The 21,372-nt window shown below is 34.9% G+C and overlaps 1 protein-coding gene and 1 pseudogene across 1 annotated transcript; one reads left to right on the top strand and one right to left on the bottom strand.

The window, feature by feature from the left end:
* The first annotated feature begins 9,828 nt into the window (after positions 1-9,828).
* Positions 9,829-11,862, top strand: LOC103934092 (squamosa promoter-binding-like protein 3). The gene is made up of 2 exons (XM_048582701.1): positions 9,829-10,286; positions 11,560-11,862. The coding sequence occupies exons 1-2, from the start codon at positions 9,925-9,927 to the stop codon at positions 11,654-11,656; spliced, it is 459 nt and encodes a 152-aa protein (XP_048438658.1). The 5' UTR covers positions 9,829-9,924; the 3' UTR covers positions 11,657-11,862.
* A 237-nt stretch (positions 11,863-12,099) lies between these two features.
* Positions 12,100-14,186, bottom strand: LOC103944372 (annotated as a pseudogene).
* Positions 14,187-21,372: the final 7,186 nt, after the last annotated feature.

The following is a 21,372-nucleotide window of genomic DNA, read 5'->3' as shown; positions in this document are numbered from 1 at the left end:
ATATATATATATATAGGAGGGAATTATTCATTTGAAATAGGAATTGGTGAAAACTCCAAAAAGAAAGAGACAAGAGGGCACAATGTGGTGGTCTACATCACAGACACTACTGAAAGAAAAACCGTTAATGGTTTCACGAAGGAAGAGAAAGAGAGAGATAAAACTGGGGAAATCAAACCAAAGCTAGCATATAGAGAGCTGCAGTTTCTATCAAAAAAGAAAAAAAAAATAGAGAGCCGCAGGGAAACAGAAGTGAATTGCATGTGGAGGGCAGCTCATCGGCTCCGAAAAAGAAAAAGGCGTTCGAGGAGGGAACAAATGGATTTTGTAGTCTCCCAAGGGATCTTCTCCTCCTTCCCTACAACCCATTATTATTCTTCCTTTCCCCAGTGACCACTTCCATCTCTCTCTCTCTCTCTGTGTTATACTGTTACTCTACTTAATTACACCTTTAATTGGAAATTAAAATAGGGCTCACATTAAAATATTACTGTCATGCATGTTGCTGCTTTTTACTAGATTGAGATCATGTATATTCTATCAGCAGGTGTAAGACTATTAATTTGACTACAGATAATTAAAGTAGCTACTGCGGGAAAACAAATGTATACTATACACTAAGCATGTTAGGGTGATTTAGATCCTACAACTACAACTTGGTTAATTTAATTGCAACACCCAATTTGCTATATATTAACCAAAATTGAAGCCACCCACCTCATGGACAATTGTTATCCAAAACATGGATATCATCTTTAATCTACTTCGGTTGGTGTTTGTTAATAGTTTTTTGGGTTTGAATTATGACGATGATGCTGGTAGCTGTACCTCATGGACAATTGGACTATACTGGAGGTCCACTGATCATAGTCCTGGTGGGCACCCATAAGGATATTGGTGGTCAATTGTAAATCAATATGAATACTCTCTAATATATATATATAGTTATGGTATACTTGGATACTTATATATAAGAAATTGTTTCTTGTAAAACTCGAGGAAGACTATCCTACCACATCATTTTTATGACACTTTTCATAAAATTGTAAGACAAGTTATATTTGATTTTAGTTTAACTCTAGTGGCAGAGTTAGAATGTTATAATAATTGGATCATAATTAATTTTGGCAAAAACAACTTTATTGGATCATTTCGTCGATCGAGCTTTTGGTGGATACCCGTCAAGTTATGCCGCATTCTATTGATTTTTTTTAGGCCGATCGAGTGAGGCTTTTTATTGAACACATCTACAAATAATTATACATGGAGTTGTACAAAAGAAGCATCAGCTTGTGATACAATGTTTTTTTATTCATTCTTTCAGTTTGCCGCAATTATGTATAAGTGTCATAGACAAATAAACATATAAATATACATTAGGTTTATGAAGCTATGAGAGTCATAAGTAGCTAACTAATGACCTCATTTGGCTCCGCCACTAGTTCTAAGCAGTGTTTGAAATATCTTGGATATACTCAATATTTCCTCGGAAATATCCAAAAATTAAGGGAATTAAAGCTTTAGAAAGAAAGAAGCCTCCCGTTTTAATTTTAGTTGAGACAGTGGTGGATCCAGGAAATAACATTAGGGGCGCGCAAATTTTTTTTACTAGAAATAGCATGCATATCACCATTTCATCGAGTCTTGATAAGTCTGAAGTCATTTGGAAGGGCATATTGCACATCTATTAATGCCTCATGTGTGAAGGTAACTAGCATGTTCTAAGGCTACTCCCACATGAATGCTTAACAAAGAAACACACTTATCGTGAACACACTAACAATGTTTGATATCATTGCATCCCATTAATATGTTTGTCCAAGAATGATGATGCTTTGTTATTCACCAAGATCACCATTTCATTCACTCTTCTTTCAGACATTTTATCAAGCAATTGGAGGGCATGTATGAAGCCAACTCTAATCTTCATAGGGGCAGCACCCAAAGTATCCATGGACATTCACCGAAGTTTGGAGGGTCAACATCCATTGATGTTCACCGAAGTTTAGGAGGTCAGCTGATCCCCCCCTCTCAATGCATCCGCCACTGAGTTGAGAGGGGATTACGGGGACCAGCTGAGCATCAAATCCAAGCCATCTATATCCATCACAGGCTGATGCACCCCATACAATTTTGCAGTCGACAGACAAAGATCTCACTCTCCATTTCCATCGTCTTGCATTGGATTTTCTCTCTATTTAGTTAATTTATTAAACCATTTATATGAGCACCCATTTCGATTGAGGCTATGCCTCAAAAACTTAATTAGTGAAGAGATGAGTATATATTAGGGTTTCAAGAGTCAGAACTTTTTGACACAGATTCTAACACCATATTAGACAACCATTAAATTCAGCTAAAAATCTTATTAGAGAATGCACAAGAATATATGTGAAGCTATCTTGACTTATACCTCCAAATATATACATATATACATATATATATATATATACACACACATATATGCGTGTGCGTGTGTGTGTGTGTGTATTTTCTTTCTATTTTCCGTATGATTCTAGGTTTATTAATTTGACTGGTTGCTTCAATTTTTTGTTGTTCGTATACGGCAGGGGGTGTTGGATCGAATGATTGGCCTACTTTTGGAATTTAATCTTTGATCTTGAAATTTACCATACATAGAATATATACATACAGATAATGATGTGGAAGGAAGAATGCGAATGGAATTTTTCTAGAACTACATATTCCATTTGGCGACTGCAGATTTATCCATCATGTACCTGCAGCTGTACTGATATTAATGTGTGATTCAATGACAATGTGGCCACTGTTTACACAGAAGTCAGAAGATTAGGTCATCTCCATAGACATGGACTCGCGTGGAACAACTACAAAAACACATGATGATGACTGACGACCCAGGTAGGGCTAGCTAGGGCATATTCTGCTGGGAGATCGATGACCTAATCACATCATAATCCCATTTCCACTAACTGATAAAATAGATGAATGCCAAACTTAATTCGTAATCAACTCATGCAGCATGTGATTCTAAAGATGCAGTAGTCAAACTACCATGCTGCCTAATAAAGTGATTCTGGGATTTAAAAAGTATTAGTTCCAATTAAGTCGTTGGTTTTTTTTTTTTTTTTTTTTTTTTTTTTAATAATCCCATTCAGCTCGATTTTAAGCATCAGTCTGTGGATTTGATCAAAACCATTGTACTTCACATCATCTTATTTTTGCTTCAATGTGTGGCATTGATTAATATTATTATTAAAGTGAAAGTTTCACGAGGAAATTCAAATTTGAGAGTAAAGGGATATTTTAAACTCAAATATTTATGATACATTCAAATTTGAGAAAAGGGGATATATAAACTTTGCTTTAATCAATTAGTCTAACTCACAGATACTCATTAGAAGAATTAACCATTAAAAATGGTATGCAGCTCACAAGATTAAGCTCATTGAGAATCTAATACCATTATTATAATGTTATAATTATATTGTTTAAGATTAAGCTGGGCTGGAAGGACTAATTGCTATATATCTAGAAGTTTCAAGTGCCGCCGGTCCCGTGGGGCCTTCAGAACGTTGGGGATTAATAAGGACAATAATCACATCGGGTGTGCCCTAAAACTATTTGATTTAATTGCTAATCTATTCATGAGAGAGAGAGAGAGAGAGTCCACATGTTTCACGTATGTTGGTAGACTGATCAAATCCAACGATGCATTAATAGACATGGATTAGGGCAGCGATGTTGATGGAGGTTTCTTCTACTTTGTGAAAATGTAATTTAGTTTTTTTTTTTTTTTTTTTTTAAATTTAACAAAGAATAGTATTAGTTGGTTAAGTTGTTAAATATTATGAGGGAGAGAGATTTGGTTAAATTGTTAAATATTTTGAGGGAGGAGAATTGATGGTGATCAAACACGAACCCAGGTGCATATATAGAGAAATGTAATTTAGTTAATGATTATACTTTATGGTATCAATGTTGGATAAAAAATTGTTAATTAAGAGCATAATGGTAGAGAGAACCGTCAGTCACTCATTCTATGTAACAAGCTGTCCACAGATCATGCTCTTCATCTTTTATATATAGGGATAGGATCAAGGGATAAAGATTTTGACAAATACCTTTACACTCCTTTGTAGCCTTTGGATCCTATAACATTCAACGGTTTAGATTAAGAATGATGTGGAGATTGTTAAACATTAAATGACTTAGATGATTTTATGGATTATAACTAATAAGGAAACACAAATTTAAATTAAATAGAATTATCTAATAAAATAAAATTGAAAAAATAATCAAAATTTGAACTGATAAAAAAAGAATGTAAAACCCATAGTGAAGAACACCTAAGAAAGGTAAGGAGACAGATCGATGTTCTCGTGCCTCAGTACATGTGATACTCTAATTTGATTGATATGAAATTTTGATGCACACTACAACGAATCAAGCTATCAATCTCTTGAATCTTCTCAGAACAAAACCCTAAATTCTAAATCTTCAATCTTGACTCCTGGATTTCACTTATATATATATATTTTTTTTTAAAATAAGGTGCGAATGAATGGTTGATGAGTTTGTGGTTGCAGAAATCTCAAACATGCTTGACTCGATACGGTTTTGCTATGGAGGTGGCAAAGTGATTGAGTTGCTAGCCTAGGATTAGGGTGCTTAACTCAAAATAAATTATTGTCAAAGCAAAACTCTTTATGCCTAGTATCATGGAATTTTTTTTTCTTTCTATAATTAGGGTTCTTTGTTTGAAGGAAGGAAAGACTTTTCATCAAGAAGTTGTAGACCTCTTCAGCAGAGATGGAAATGGAATTTCATGTTTTTTTTTTTTTAATTTTTTACACGGGATATTTCAAAGTTTGATTATTTCTTTTTCAATTTTATTATTATTTGATATTCTTTTTATTTAATTAGTGTTTTTCTTATTAGTTATAATCCACATAATCATCCAAGTCATTTAATTTTTAAAAGCCTCCAAATCACTCTTAATCAAGACCTTGAATCTTATAAGATCTAAAGGTTACAAAAGAGTGTAAAAATATTTGTCAAAATATTTGTCTCTTGATCCTATCTCATATATATATATATAGAGCATGCACAATAATTAATGATCATCTAGGGATTTGTAAATCATAAATTATCATTCCTTCATAATTATATGTCTGGTTTGGTAATCTTACGTTGATATGATTACGTTGGTCGATCTTGAATTCTTTTGTCCATTACCAACAGTATTGTTTAAGGAACATCAACGACAAATGAAAAACATTTATTTTTAGGTTATTCTTATTAACTGTAATAATATAAACCTTTTCATCAATTGGACCTTAGAGCTGGTTAATCATATATGTTAATGGAACATATATGTTGTTCAAATTTGAAATCTCTTACCAAATTAAAAAGAGAAGTGCTGCTAGATTGAAAGTCCGTGAGTTATTTAACCTACCTTTCACCATCATTATTACATTATGCAACATGTACATCTCCTTTTTATTTTTTGTTACAAGACATGGTTCATTTTCATGGCCAACTCCCCACAACTATATGTATGTGGCTTGACTTTGTTCGGAATGGGCAATGATTTGTGACATGTGATTATGATAGTGAGGGTGGTCCTATTCCACTTCAAGGTCACTCCCAACCTTCCCTCATTTTCTCCTGATTAATTGGCATATATCATATTTAACTAATATGTTGTGGAATGTGATTAGTGGATATGCATTGCATGGTGATAAGAAGTAATTATGATGAGAGGGAGGTAATTATGCCAAACATTGGCATTAGGTGTGATTAACCCTCTTTTCAACCTTCGTGACATGAAAAGGTTGGACATTTGGTCGGGTATATATTTACGTCAAATATTAAGAGAATCATCCTTTGTCGGTATGAAATGCTATAATTTTTTTAACATTAAGTAAGTTGAATAATAAAACTAGAAGTTATGGGCAAGTGATAATTTAAGGTTTGCCTCTTCAACTCACTGTATTTCGAATTCCAACACTCCTGTTAGTGTAGATTATTGTTTGTACTAAAAACCGATTTTTAGCTAAAAAAAGCTAAAATGATTAATATGACAACTAAACAACTTTTTACCGCAAACTCTTTATTAGAAAGAAGTTTATAGCTGAGTTGGTTAAGAACACATTCCATGCACCGAAATCCTAACTTCAACAACTAGCCAACTTTTTCTCTACCTATTAAAAAAATTGGAGTAACTTTCAACACATACGTATAAAATATATTTGTATGTGTTGGTAGTTATGGTATTACTATTAAGCTATATGATCATTTTTGTATATGTCAAGTCAAACAATATTATCATTACTTAACCCCCAATCACTCAAAGAAAAGCCAATAATCAAGCCTTGTAATTAGTGGTTACTCTACTAGTGTAGTCCACGTTGTGTGGTCCTCGACCTCTAAGTAGATACAAATTCAATCTAAAGTAAAACTCAAAATGAACTGATTTACTATTTTTAAGTATATTGTAGTTTTAATTTTTCTCCTCCTAAATTTATGTTATTCTAATATTGTCCTCCTTGAAAAACTAATGTGAATTTGAATTGTCCATTTTTTGGGAGAACTGTGCTAAAAATCAGTATGTCTATCCATTTCATCTTCTTCTGTCCTCTCTCTACTGAACATTGTTCTCTCTCTCTCCCAACATCACTCTTCTGCTCGATATCGCTCTCTCCTTTCTGGAGCTACGCAAGTTCCCCCCAAACCCCCATCCGCACCACCGGTTGGGCATTTTGCTACATGTATATATATAAATAACATCTTCTTTTTTTTTTTTTTTTTTTTTTTTGTAGCATAAAGATATTTGGAATAATGAACAGTTCAAAATTACCAATTTTTTTGATAACTCTGAACTTATGTATATAAATCAGCTTCTATGACTTCTCCTGTATGTATATATATTAAAAACATTTAAAACACCTGCAACATCTCACATGCACTTTTCTACTATGCATGAAAATATCTGACAATTTGGGCCAATTGTGAAACAAATTTTTCCCAATGTATAAACTGCTCAATAACTTCTGGCTTCAATGTCGAGCAACTTTTGCCTAGTAAGAAGGGCTCAATGACTCCGGCCACCATTTGGTTGGACTACATGTAAGATTTTAACCCACATAAATATGGGCTAAAATTGCAGCCCAAAAAAAAATGGGTCAAGGATCTGGATCCAAGATTGTAATTAAGTTAAGCTTCTTGGGCCTAGTGGGCTAGTTGGGGTCCAAATTAGGGTTGAATTTGGCCGTCATAAATGTCGTATCTAGAGTTTGAAGAGAGGAAAGAGACTTACATGCATTCCGGTATAACATCGTGCTATTTACATTAAAAATGCAATATTACATGTTAATAAAAAATGTACAGTATTGTATTATTTGTTCAGAATGTCACGGTGATGTACCGAGAGCCACAGACGGAGAAGTCATTCTCAGTTTCTCATGCCATGCTATATACGAGTCCAAAAACAAGAAAAATTAAAATTCAGGGGAAAAAGCTGTGATGGGATGTGTGAATCATGGTGCATGCATGCTGTTGTGGGTGTGTCCTTCCCCTTCCTTCTCTATCAAACTCAATTATTTAGGTCTACATTTATTAAGAAATTCAAAATACGTTTCCATTTTTCCCCGCTATATTAAGTTCACTAATTTTATTTAACACAGGAAGTGGCCTTTTATCATAGTGGTAGAAAGGTGTTGAGCCCTTATATGACGGTGTATATTCAAACTTTATCGGTAACTAATCTAATATCTAGTCTAACAAAATCTATTGTTTGACACAAAAAAAATAAAATTTTATTTCACACACTATAAACATCTTGTATTTGAACTCAATTGAACCTAATTTTCTTAATCGATAAGCAATTGTTAAGTTATGCGTTGCCTCATTTGGCAATTAAAATAAGTGATCATAGTTTGTCGGTGCAAGTCTCATCTTCAATTTGTTTGTTTAATGTTCATAATAAAAAAATACCAACTAGCTGATACTACAATTTAGTGGTGTTCATCTTTATTAGTAAATGAGAGGTCTTATGTTTGACTCACACAGATAATGAGGACGTATTATTTTTGTGTTACATTTGATATCTAGTTTGTGTCTCGCCCATTATGATGTTTAACCCAATAAATTAGAATATGACATTCTCTTCAGAGTACATTTGAATATGTTACACTAATTAATCCAAATCTAAGGGATTGGATTTGAAACCCACCGGTGCTCTATGTTGCACAGAACCTGCTCATGGGTTGGATCGTACAAATGGGGACCGAACACTATTTATAAGTGACAATATATGGTACCATATGTGTCAAAGCATGATACCATATGTGTCAAAGCATGATAATGCACTGTTGCTACCTCATTGGTCTTTCGCCTTCCACCTTTCACTTTCCAATAATTATAATACATTGTGAATGGAGGGGTCGTCGCACTCTCTATGAAAAGGACTGTCAATATCTATATATGTATATAGTCATATGGTTAAACCTAACCCTATAAATTATAACATATCTATAATTTTGATAGGGCTTTAAGACGAAGAAAGTTAAGATTTCACCGTAAAACTAATTGGTAATATGGAGAGTAACTCAACTTACTTATAAACCCATGCAAGATCCCTCCTCCCACAATGTGAGACTCATTCTCAACACGCCCCCTCATGTGTGGCAAATTTTTAAGCCCGACACGTGAACAACACAACGGAGTGACGTGGAGTACGTGTGGCTATTTGGCTTCACACATGAGATAACCTGCTTTGAGACTATGAAGAAAGTTGAGGTTCTATCATAAAATCAATTGACAATATGATGAGTAGCCCAAGTAAGGTCATTTCTCCCATCAATGTGAGACTCGTTCTCAACATAGGCTTATAACGAATTGACAGATGTACAAATCAAATTCTTTTTTGCAACAATTGAGTTGTTGATTAGGTTGATCCATGATTGGATTAGACATAAGCTATGTGCCTTGTATAAAAATTATATGGCGTAATAATCACACATGCATGAACGCGTTAAAGTGTCCTCCAGTTCATCACAAATTACACAGAAAAAAAAAAAAAAAAAAAAAAAAAAGAGAACTTTAACGAAAATCTTTCGGTACTGTTCACTTTAACGAAAAACTATATTTTTACACTAAAACGTCAATCATGATACTATTCACTTTACCTTTTATTTTGTCTTTAGGAAAACTAATGAAAAATGATTGAAAACGATGAGTTTTAACGATAAAGATAAAATAAAGGGTTAAGTAAACAGTACCATGATTGACATTTTAGTGTAAAAATGTGGTTTTTTGTTAAAATGAACAATATAGATAGCTTTTCGTTAAAGTTCCCATTTAAGTCCTTTGAAATAACCTAGCTAGCTCATCCTAGCTTGGCTTAGCCGAACCCAAATCTAGTTACTAAATTCGTGCCTAGCCCCCTAATATAAGTAATGATTAAGAGCTCATTTGGAAGTAATTTTGAGAAGACCAACATCACTTATGAGGAGAAACACATAAAAAACGTTCCTTCATAAAATCAGTTTAAGTGATTTTCCAAAAAGTTTTATAGAAAAGTGCCTCTAAACGAGCACTAATTAAGTCTAAAATTCAGGTTAGATATTAATTAGTGAAGATGAGTTTGAACTGTGGTTATGTTGTGTAAAAATCATATGTAGATGATGTGTTGTTAGAGTAAATAATTCTAGGGTTTGGTGGAGGTGCCATTCACTATTATACTTTGCGCTCACAAAGGAACAAATGGAACTTGTGGTCCTCTCTCTCTCTCTCTCTCACACACACACACACACACTTCTCTTCCTTTCTCTACACCTTTGCTGTTTGATCAATGTTTTCATTTTAGCCTACTTCTCCTTTCAATATAACATCTTCCTTCTCCTCTCATTTCTTTGCTTCTCCTTTTGTCGAAAAAATATGGAATCAGGCAGAGCTCATGGAAAGAGTACCTTGGTGAAGTACGAGGAAGAGGAAGAGGAGGAGGAGGAGGAAGAAGAAGAAGAAGAGAGTAGGAGTGGGACACCATCAATAGTGGATGGTGAGGATGAGAGGAGAGATACAGTGATGATGATGAATAGTACTGCTCCTTCTCCTACAGGGAGAAGATCTGGTGCAGGAGGGTCTACAGCAGGGCCATGTTGTAAGGTAGATAGTTGCAATGCTGATTTGAGCGATTTAAAGCAATACTACCGCCGCCACAAGGTCTGTGATGTTCATGCCAAGGCTCCGGCGGTGCTCATGGGTGGATTCCGGCAGCGTTTTTGCCAGCAGTGTAGCAGGTAACAATTTTAGAACCGTTTTTTTCAACTACCACAGTTTTGCAAATAATAACTCTTTTTTATCTATGAGTTCTTCTCTCATGTGATGCCTAATGATCAAGCAAAAAATAAATAAATGCCCTCTTTCAGAAAGCTCTTTTGCTGGGAAATGTAGGGTTTACCTTTTCCCTTAAACTCTTTTCAAAAGAAAAGGTTCCCGGGTAGTTTATACTATGAATTAAACTTGCAAGAACCCCACACCTACAGTTTCAGGCCATATCTTATGGAGAGAAAGCAATATTAGTGAGTATGCCTAGCTAAACGGTTTTCTTAATTGTTGCCTGATTACTATTCATGTAGGCACATAATTTTTTGTTAATTTCAAGCACCATTAAATATATATAAATATATATATCTAAATATGACGCAGCACGAAGCAAGAGAGATACAGATGTAAACCGTCGAAAAACAAGAATTTTGGAGTCCATCAGAGTTTGAGAGAAAGTCCAAAAGTTGTTTTGTTTAATTGACAATTGATAATCACATTGAAACAGTCAAAAGGCTTAAATAAACGGATTACAAATCCTAAAACAACTCAAGGGACTCTGGACTTTAAAATGACAATAATTCAACATTAATTGGACGACAACTCAAATGTTTAATTTTTATAACGGAAATTAAAACTATGTTTGGAGGCTGAAACAATCGCGGATGGTCAAAATCCATTGTGTGTTTAAACTGTGGCATCGTCCCTTTTTTTTAAAATGTATCATGAGCCTATATCGGAACTCGAACGCCAAATTTGCAGATTCTCATTGCATCATTTTGCCTTCCGACGGTCCATTTCCTCTTCATCAACATAAATTGTAGATACACACTAACACATATTTTTCTAAAGTGTGAGTAATTGCCTCTGTTTTTTTTAGTACATTGATATTTTTACATTAAGAAGAGGGGGAGTTCGGCTAAGCCACACAATGGGTAGCCTAATTTGGTATCGAATTTTCCATCCACGACATTCGAACGTAAGACCTCTCACTTCCAAGTAAAGAATAGTAGCACCTGACCGTAGTACTCGTGGCTAATTAACTACCTTTTTAAAAATGCGAACTGTCATCAATTTTGTTGATATTGTTGATTCTTTAACTTTATAGTTTATTTACAGACCATAAAATTGTCAATATGTCCCTAATAAACTTGACTGTGCATTTAAAAAAGTGCATTCAACTGCATTGTAGGAAAGACACTCATGAGTCATGAGTCGAATAATGAATGAATGGTGGTGAATTGACAGGTTTCACTGCCTATCGGAGTTTGATGACCGTAAAAGGAGTTGTCGCCGGCGATTAGCTGGACACAATGAGCGGCGTCGGAAAACCTCCCTACAATAACATGGACATGGAGGTGGCATTTCTAATTAATTTATTAGTTTCCACCCGGCATATGATAAGCTCTCTCTCTTCTGTCAACCCTCAGCCTTCATTATACGTATGCAACTATGCACATCACTACTTTTATCATACATTATCAATTTATCATGGTATTTTTTGTCCTAAGATCTCTCTTATTATTATTTTATGAATAACATATACATGAAATGAACCGTCACACTGTTCTTTAATATTACCAATCTAATTATGTTTAGCATGTATTTTACTTGTTGATACCAATATAACCGTAAATATGAACACATTCACTCATATTACAGCAGGTATATCTACATCATCACATTTCGGGTGTGACGGGATGGGGAGGGCTATCAAATATACCATATGAATTAGCCATGTCCAGACCTTTCTCTCTAATCTTTCAAAAAAATGTAATATCAAGAACAGAAAAACACCAACCAAAACTTCTTGGCTGCTTTGTTAGAAAAACTTGAATATCAGCTGACAGAAATTACAGTAAAACATTTGAAATCCTTGATACAAACTTTTCAACAATCATTACAAAAAAAATCTCACAACAAACCACTCCAATCTCTGATATTTTCTTGTAGAAAAAATGTTCGAGCTCCTTAAATCGAGAAAACAATGCATAGTAACACCCTTGGAGTTCATCTGAGTGAAAGAATTTTCTCTTGCTGAATGCGGTTTAAAAGTTGCCAAACAGGTTGGAAGCATTTGGTTATTGTAGAGAAATCCTTAGTCGCGCTTGATGCCTAATAGTTTTATGGCCAACTCCCAGGTGACGATTGCCGCTGCATTAGCAGGAAAAGCCCGTACAATAGTAGGTCCCAAACCAATATAGCATCCTTTCAATCCAGCCCTTCTGTAAACCTACAGAGGAAAAAAGAACAAAGGCCATTTTAAACATTTTCCGGGGGATTAGGTGGGGGATGGGGGGGGGGGAGAGAGAGAGAGAGAGAGAGAGAGAGAGAGAGAGAGAGAGAGAGAGAGGGGTGTCCTTACCGAGCTCAAGATTTGAAATGGATTTCTTGTAGCGTTCTTATCTGAAGTCGTCTGAATTATGGTTTTTGCCACGTCCAAGGGTAGAACAGCCAACCAAAACTGGAAGTAGGGTGAGAACATCAGAATTTATAAGTCTAGTGGAATAAGAATGTGAGCTTGTGTACTAGAGAACGTTAAATTGTGAAGATGCATACTGCTATACCACCAAGGCCACCACTAGCAATCCCAACTCCCACGTCAATCAAGTTTCTGTGGTCAGTTGAAGCAGATTTCAATTGTAAATGCATGTGATAGCGGACATACTCATAAACGCTGAAGAAGACCGCATTTCCAATACATTCTCTTAACAATGTTGTAAAACCTCCTCGAAAAATTCCTCTAACCTGAAAAGCATTCAATCACCTAAAATGATCATAAAAAGTTATGCTCGCCACTGTCGCCAGAAATAACAGTATTTTCTTACCCCATCATTTTTCACAGTTGTAAGGACACAATCAAGAGGATTGCCGTATCTTATAGACATTGGGACCACAGAGTCTGTGCCTTGAATTTGCATCCTACACTGGAAAAACGCAGTGTAATAAGTAAACCGTGAGAAGCAACGGAACAATCTAAAAACCATCCAATTCCTCTTACCTTCACCAGCTCCGAGGGGCATAATATAAAACTGATGACTGATCCACTAAAAGCTGCAGATGGAATTATGACTTGGGGCTGTGGACCTGCACCTTGGGCACTTCCCTTCAGGTGTCATTGCAATTCAGAAGAACGTCACATAAGAACCATAACGGATACACAATATCTTTATAGAAGTCGTATCGATAAAGTCACTAAACTGGTTCGCTATTATGCATCTAACAGAAGCCATTATCCAGATCATTACAAAATAAAATAAACAAAGATTGTCCACTTTGTTTTCGTTCAAACCTGCAGTGACTGTTTGATCTGGGAATACATGCCGAAAACAAGTGAACTTTCAAAAGCCATCCCCACAAAAGATGATGTTGCCCCTCTGTAAAGTCCCTTAATCTGTTAAGGACCCAATATCAGTCAGCACTCCTGGAAAAGATGATGCGGAAACTCAAATTCTATAACATTGGCACCCTTTCCGAAAGAAAAATGGTTCTAGATCGTTACGTTAGAGATATTCAGCTAGATAAAGTTCAGAATCATACCCGTTCAGTCCTTAGTATCCTTGCAGTGCAATGCAAACGATTCCAACGGTGGCCGCGCCGGCGATCAAGCCCGCAACGTACTCCTTGTAACCAGAGCTGTCCGCCATCCCTCTCTCTTTCTCTCTGTGTGAATTGGCTTGTGTTATTTCTGGGATTTTATCATGGTGTCCTTGTCCGTATACTCTGCGTCTCTCTGGAGTTTTGTTGAAATAGCTAAGACCAGAGAGGCAGCGGCGAGAGAGACGAGAGGCGAGTCTCTGGGTCAGGACCGCCGCATACAAAATTTTATTGGGCTGTTTGGGAAAATCGCAAATATTGTGCGATTGGTTTTGGTAAGTGCGATGTGACTCAAGACCCACTGTCCCTAAAGATAACATATACGAGCCTCAAAACTGAAAATACAGTTTTTAGCTCAACAAAATTTATCTACTCAAAGCATTTGTGAGGAGAAATTTTTTAATATGTCAAGAACATAACTTAGTACATCAAATATTATAATACAATTAATCGGAATTTTTATTTTTTTAATTTTCAACCAATTGTATGATACTTAGTACCGGATTATGTTTTTGGCATACTGAAAAATCTCTCCTTTACGAGACCAAATTAGCCCAAGAATAAGCCTTCAATAGCGTGAGACTCACTTAACAAGAAAATATTGGTAGGAAGAGGAGGACGAGGCATTTTTTTACAAGAAGCTAAAGCATTGTTGGTACTTTTCAACTGACAAGGATGCATTTTTCACAAGAAACTAAAGCATTGTTGGTACTTTTCTTCACTCTCTTACTCCTTACTGTAAATATATTTTTGTATAAAAAAAGGCCGAAAAAGAATAGCTGAAAGGTGGAAGAAGAAGACAATTGAGAAAGTTATCATACGGATTGCACAGGATCGTTGATGAATTGGTTTAAGAGCATTCACATCTATACCAAAAGCCGAGGTCATTCCCACAATATTGAACGCAAAATAGGGTAGAATTAAAATCATATGGTTTTTACTGCAAGTTGCATCAAATTCATGTTGCATATATGATATACTACAGTAGATATAAGACTGTTGTTCGGAACCGAGAACATTATCTCGCATTGCACAATGCTTTTCCTATAAATTACAAGATTCAATCCCTAATCGTGTTGTTTTACGGACGTGGATTGTCTGCCCTCCCATTTCCATACTCTCTCCATGCCCTTATATGATGTGTGGTCATGGTTAAGCCACGTTAACATTTTATATTAATTTTTTATAGAAATAATAAAACAAAAAGTAATAGGAATATAAAATGTTGATGTGACTTAAGCGTGACCACACAAACAAGAGGGCATGTGGAGAGTATGGAAATGGGAGGGCAGACAATCCACCTCCTTGTTTTACCCCTATACGTGAAGTCAGTCAAGCACAGCAAACACTAGGAGAGGTACGAAACCTGATCACAGTTTTCTACAGACGACGCCTTTCAGTTTAGTACGAGAACATTGCAGGATGCTGGCACTTCAAAACTTGCTATGAACAACATTGTTAGGAAGTTTCAGTTGGCCACACCCAGCAGTGATGAGGCAATGACCACACCCAGCAATGATGAGGCAATGGCCTACTTTTGGAATTTAATCTTTAATCTTGAAATATACAGTACATAGAATATATACATACAGATAATGATGTGGAAGGAAGAATGCGAATGGAGTTTTTCTAGACCTACATATTCCATTTGGCGACCGCAGATATATCCATCATGTACCTGCAGCTGTACTGATATTAATGTGTGATTCAATGAAAATGTGGCCACTGTTTTACACAGAAGTCGGAAGATTGTCTTTCCATAGACATGGACTCGCGTGCAACAACTACAAAAACACATGATGATGACTGACGACCCAGGTAGGGCTAGCTAGGGAATATTCTGCTGGGAGATCGATGACCTACTCACATCATAATCCCATTTCCACTAACTGATAAAATAGATGAACGCCAAACTTAATTAGTAATCAACTCATGCAGCATGTGATTCTAAAGATGCAGTAGTCAAACTACTATGCTGCCTAATAAAGTGATTCTGGGATTTAAAAAGTATTAGTTCCAAGTAAGTCGTTGGTTTCAAGCATATAATCCCATTCAGCTCGATTTTAAGCATCAGTATGTGGACTTGGTCAAAACCATTGTACTTCACATCACCTTATTTTTGCTTCAATGTGTGGCATTGATTTATATTATTATTAAAATGAAAGTTTCACGAGGAAATTCAAACTTGAGCGTAAATGGATATTCTAAACTCTAATATTTATGATACATTCAAATTTGAGAAAAGGGGATATATATACTTTGCTTTAATCAATTAGTCTAACTCTCAGATGCTCATTAATTAGAAGAATTAACCATTAAAAATGGTATACAGCTCACAAGAATGAAGATGATTAGAGAATCTAATACCATTATTATAATGTTATGATTACATTGTTTAGGATTAAGCTGGGCTGGAAGGACTAATTGCTATATATCTAGAAGTTTCAAGTGCCGCCGGTCCCGTGGGGCCTTCGGAATGTTGGGGATTAATAAGGACAATAATCAAATTGGGTGTGCCCTAAAACTATTTGATTTAATTGCTAATCTATTCATGAGAGAGAGAGAGAGAGAGAGTCCACATGTTTCACGTATGTTGGTAGACTAGATCAAATCCAACGATGCATTAATAGACATGGATTAGGGCAGCGATGTTGATGGAAGTTTCTTCCACTTTGTGAAAATGTAATTTAGTTTTTTTTTTTTTTTTTGTTAACAAATTATTTAACAAAGAATAGTATTAGTTGGTTAAATTGTTAAATATTATGAGGAAGAGAGATTTGGTTAAATTGTTAAATGTTATGAGGGAGAAGAATTGATGGTGATCAAACATGAACCCAAGTGCATGTATAGAGAAATGTAATTTAGTTGATGATTATACTTTATAGTATCAATGTTGGATAAAAAATTGTTAATTAAACGCATAATGGTAGTGAGAACCGTCAATCACTCATTCTATGTAACAAGCTGTCAACAGATCATGCTCTTCATTATATATATATATATATATATATATATATATATAAAAGGATAGGATCAAGGGACAAAGATTTTGACAAACACTTTTACACTCCTTTGTAGCCTTTGGATCCTATAACAATCAACGGTCTAGATTCAGAATGATGTGGAGATTGTTAATGTAACATCCCACATCGCCTAAGAGAGTGAATCCTGTAAGCCTTATATGTATATTTTCATCTCTACCTAGCACGAGGTCTTTTGGGAGCTCACTGGCTTCAGGTTTTGTAGGAACTCCGAAGTTAAGAGAGTAGTGTGCAAGAGCAATCCCATGATGGGTGACCCACTGGGAAGTTCTCGTGTGAGTTTCCAGAAACAAAACCGTAAGGCGTGGTCAGGGCCAGAGTAGTGTGCAAGAGTAATCCCATGATGGGTGACCCACTGGGAAGTTCTCGTGTGAGTTTCTAGAAACAAAACCGTAAGGGCGTGGTCAGGGCCCAAAGCGGACAATATCGTGCTACGACGACGAAGTCGAGCTTGGGATGTGGTGGGGGCCTGGATTAGGATGTGACAGTTAAACATTAAATGACTTGGATGATTTTGTGGATTATAACTAATAAGGAAAACACAAATTTAAATTAATTAGAATTATCTAATAAAATAAAATAAAATCAAAAATCAAAATTTGAACTGATAGAGAAAGAATGTAAAACCCATAGTGAAGAACACCCAAGAAAGGTAAGGAGACAGATCAATGTTCTTGCACCTCACTACCTGTGATACTCTAATTCGATTGATATGAAATTTTGATGTACACTACAACGAATCAAGCTATCAGTCTCTTGAATCTTCTCAGAACAAAACCCTATATTCTAAATCTTCAATCTTGACTCCTGGATTTCACCTTTTTTTTTTTTTTTTTTTGTTTAAATACGGTGCAAATGAATGATAGGTGGCAAAGTGATTGAGTTGCTAGCCTAGGATTAGGGTGCTTAATTCAAAACAAATTATTGTCAAAGCAAAAGTCTTTCTGCTTGGTATCATGTTTTTGTTTTTTTTTTTTTTTTGGTTTTTCTATAATTAGGGTTCTTTGTTTGAAGGAAAGAAAAACTTTTCATTAAGAAGTTGTAGACCTCTTCAGCAGAGATGGAAATGGAATTTCATGTTTTTATTTTTTTATTTGATTTTATTTTATTTTTACACTGGATATTTCAAAGTTTGATTATTTCTTTTCCAATTTTAGTATTATTTGATATTCTTTTTATTTAAATTAGTGTTTTCCTTATTGGTTATAATCCACATAATCATTCAAGTCATTTATTTTTAAAAGCCTCCAAATCACTTTTAATCAACAAGACCTTGGATCTTATAAGATCTAAAGGCTACAAAGGAGTGTAAAAATATTTGTCAAAATCTTTGTCTCTTGATCCTATCCCATATAGGAGCATGCACAATAATTAATGATCATCGAGGGATTTGTAGATCATAAATTATCATTCCTTCATAATTAAATGTCTGGTTTGGTAATCTTACATTGATATGATTACGATGGTCGATCTTGAATTCTTTTGTCCATTACCAACAGCATTGTTTGAGGAACATCAACGACAAATGAAAAACATTTATTTTTAGGTTAATCTTATTAACTGTAATAATATAAACCTCTTCGTCAATTGGACCTTAGTGCTGGTTAATCACATATGTTGTTCGAACTTGAAATCTCTTACCCAATTAAAAAGAGAAGTACTACTAGATTGAAGGTCCGTGGGTTATTTAACCTACCTTTCACCATCATTATTACATTAGGCAACATGTACATTTCCTTTTTACTTTTTGTTACAAGACATGGTTCTTTTTCATGGCCAACTCCCCACAACCACATGCATGTGGCTTGACTTTGTTCGGAATGGGCAAATGATTTGTGACATGTGATTATGTTAGTGAGTGTGGTACTATTCCACTTCAAGGTGTCTCACCCCCCACCTTCCCTCATTTTCTCCTAATTAATTGGCATATATCATATTTAACTAATATGTTGTGGAATGTGATTAGTGGATATGCAGTGCATGGTGATAAGAAGTAATTATGATGAGAGAGAGGTAATTATGCCAAACATTGGCATTAGGTGTGATTAACCCTCTCTTCAACCTTCGTGACATGAAAAGGTCGGACATTTGGTCGGGCATATATTTACGTCAAATATTAAGACAATCATCCTTTGTTCGGTATGAAATGCTATAATTTTTTTAACATTAAGTAAATTGAATAATAAAACTAGAAGTTATGGGTAAGTGGTAATTTAAGGTTTGCCTCTCCAAATCACTGTATTTCGAATTCAAACATTTATGTTAGTGTAGAATATTATTTGTACTAAAAAGATTTTTAGCTAAAAAAAAAAAAAAAAAAGCTAAAATGATTAATATGACAACTAAACAACTATTTACCGCAAACATTTTTTTAAAAAGAAGTTTATAGCTGAGTTGGTTAAGAACACATTCCATACATTGGTTAAGAACACATTCCATGCACCGAAATACTGACTTCAACAACTAGCCAACTTTTTCTGTACCTATTAAAAAAATTGGAGTAACTTTCAAAACGTGCATATAAAATATATTTGTATGTGTTTGTAGTTATAGTATTACTATTAAGCTATATGATCCTTTTTGTATATGGTCTAACTTAAAAAATATTATCATTACTTAACCCCCAATCACTCAAAGAAAAGCCAATAATCAAGCCTTGTAATTATAGCGGTTACTCTACTAGTGTGTGGTCCTCGACCTCTAAGTAGATGCAAATTCAATCTAAATTAAAACTCAAAATGAACTGATTCACTATTTTTAAGTATATTGTAGTTTTAATTTTTCTCCTGCTTAATTTATGTTATTCTAATATTGTCCTCTCTGAAAAACCAATGTGAATTTCTTTTTTTGGAGAACTGTGCTAAAAATCAGTATGTTCGTCGATTTCATCTTCTTATCTCCTCTCTCTACTGAACATTGTTCTCTCTCTCCCAACATCACTCTTTTGCTCGATATCACTCTCTCCTTTCTGGAGCTACGCAAGTTCCCCCCAAACCCACATCCGCACCGGTTGGGCGTTTTGCTACATGTATATAAGTAACATCTCTATTTTTTGTAGCATAAAGATCTTTGGAATAATGAACTGTTGAAAATTGCCAATCTTTTGATAACTCTGAACTTATGTATATAAATCAGCTTCTATAACCCCCCCCCCTTGTATGTATATGTATTAAAAACATCTTAAACACATGCAGCAACTCACACGCATTTTTCTACTATGCATGAAAATATCTGATAATTTGGGCCAATTGTGAAACAAATATTTCCCAATATATTAAGGGCTCAATAACTACTGGCTTCGATGTCGAGCAACTTTTGCCTAATAAGTAGGGCTCAATGACTTCGGCTACCATTTGGTTGGACTGCATATAAAGATTGTAACCCAAATAAAAATGGGCTAAAATTGCAGCCCAAACAAAAATGGGTCAAGGATCTAGATCCAAGATTGTAAATAAGCTAACCTTCTTGGGCCTAGTGGGCTAGTTGGGATCTAAATTAGGGTTGAATTTGGCCGTCATGGATGTCGAACCCATAATTTGAAAAAACTCTGTCGATAACTAATCTAACAAAATCTATAATTTGACAGAAAAAATAAATTTTTATTTCACATGCTATACACTTCTTGTATTTGAATTCAATTGAACCTAATTTTTATTTTATTTTATTTTTTTTTTGGCAAACTAACCCAATCTTCTTAATCAATAAGCAACTGCCTCATTTGGCAATTAAAATAAGAGAACATAGTTTGTCGGTGCAAGGCTCATCTTCTGTTTGTTTGTTTAATGTTCATAATAAAAAAAATTACCAACTAGTTAGTACTACAATTTAGTGGTATTCATCTTTACTAGTAAGTAAGAGGTCTCATATTTGATTCACACATATGATGAAGACATATTTATTTTTTTGTTACATTTGATACCTAGTTTATGGCTCGCCCATTATGATGTCTAACCCAATCAATTAGAATATGCCATTCTCTTCAGAGTACATTTGAATATGTTACACTAGTTAATCCAAATCTAAGGGATTAGATTTGAAACCCACCGGTGCTCTATGTTGCACATGAATCTGCTCATGGGTTGGATCGTACAAATGGGGACCAAACCCTATTTATAAGTGACAATATATGATACCATATGTACCAATGCATGATAAGGCACTGTTGCTGCCTCATTGGACCATTTAGGATTAATTTTTCTTTCGCCTTTCACCTTTCACTTTCCAATAATTATAATACATTACGAATGAAGGAGTCACACTCTCTATGAAAAGAACTGTCAATATCTATATGTATATATTCATATAGTTAAGCCTAACCGTATAAATTATAACATATCTATAATTTTTATAGCGCTTTAGGCTGAAAAATGTTGAAGTTTCATCATAAAACTAATTGGTAATATCGAGAGTAATTCAACTTTCT

The sequence above is a fragment of a genome, unplaced genomic scaffold (assembly GCF_019419815.1).
Source record: "Pyrus x bretschneideri cultivar Hongxiangsu unplaced genomic scaffold, Pyrus_bretschneideri_v1 Contig19, whole genome shotgun sequence".
Classification (NCBI taxonomy): Eukaryota; Viridiplantae; Streptophyta; class Magnoliopsida; order Rosales; family Rosaceae; genus Pyrus; species Pyrus x bretschneideri.
Note: the sequence above shows the minus strand (reverse complement) of the source record. Positions and strands in the feature narration are given on the sequence as shown.

What these genes read in the sequence shown, in the direction of transcription:
- LOC103934092 (XM_048582701.1), top strand. Translation starts at nt 9,925, where the DNA reads ATGGAATCAGGCAGAGCTCATGGAAAGAGTACCTTGGTGAAGTACGAG. An exon ending in TTTTGCCAGCAGTGTAGCAG is followed by an intron (nt 10,287 to 11,559) that starts GTAACAATTTTA and finishes GTGAATTGACAG; the next exon opens with GTTTCACTGCCTATCGGAGT.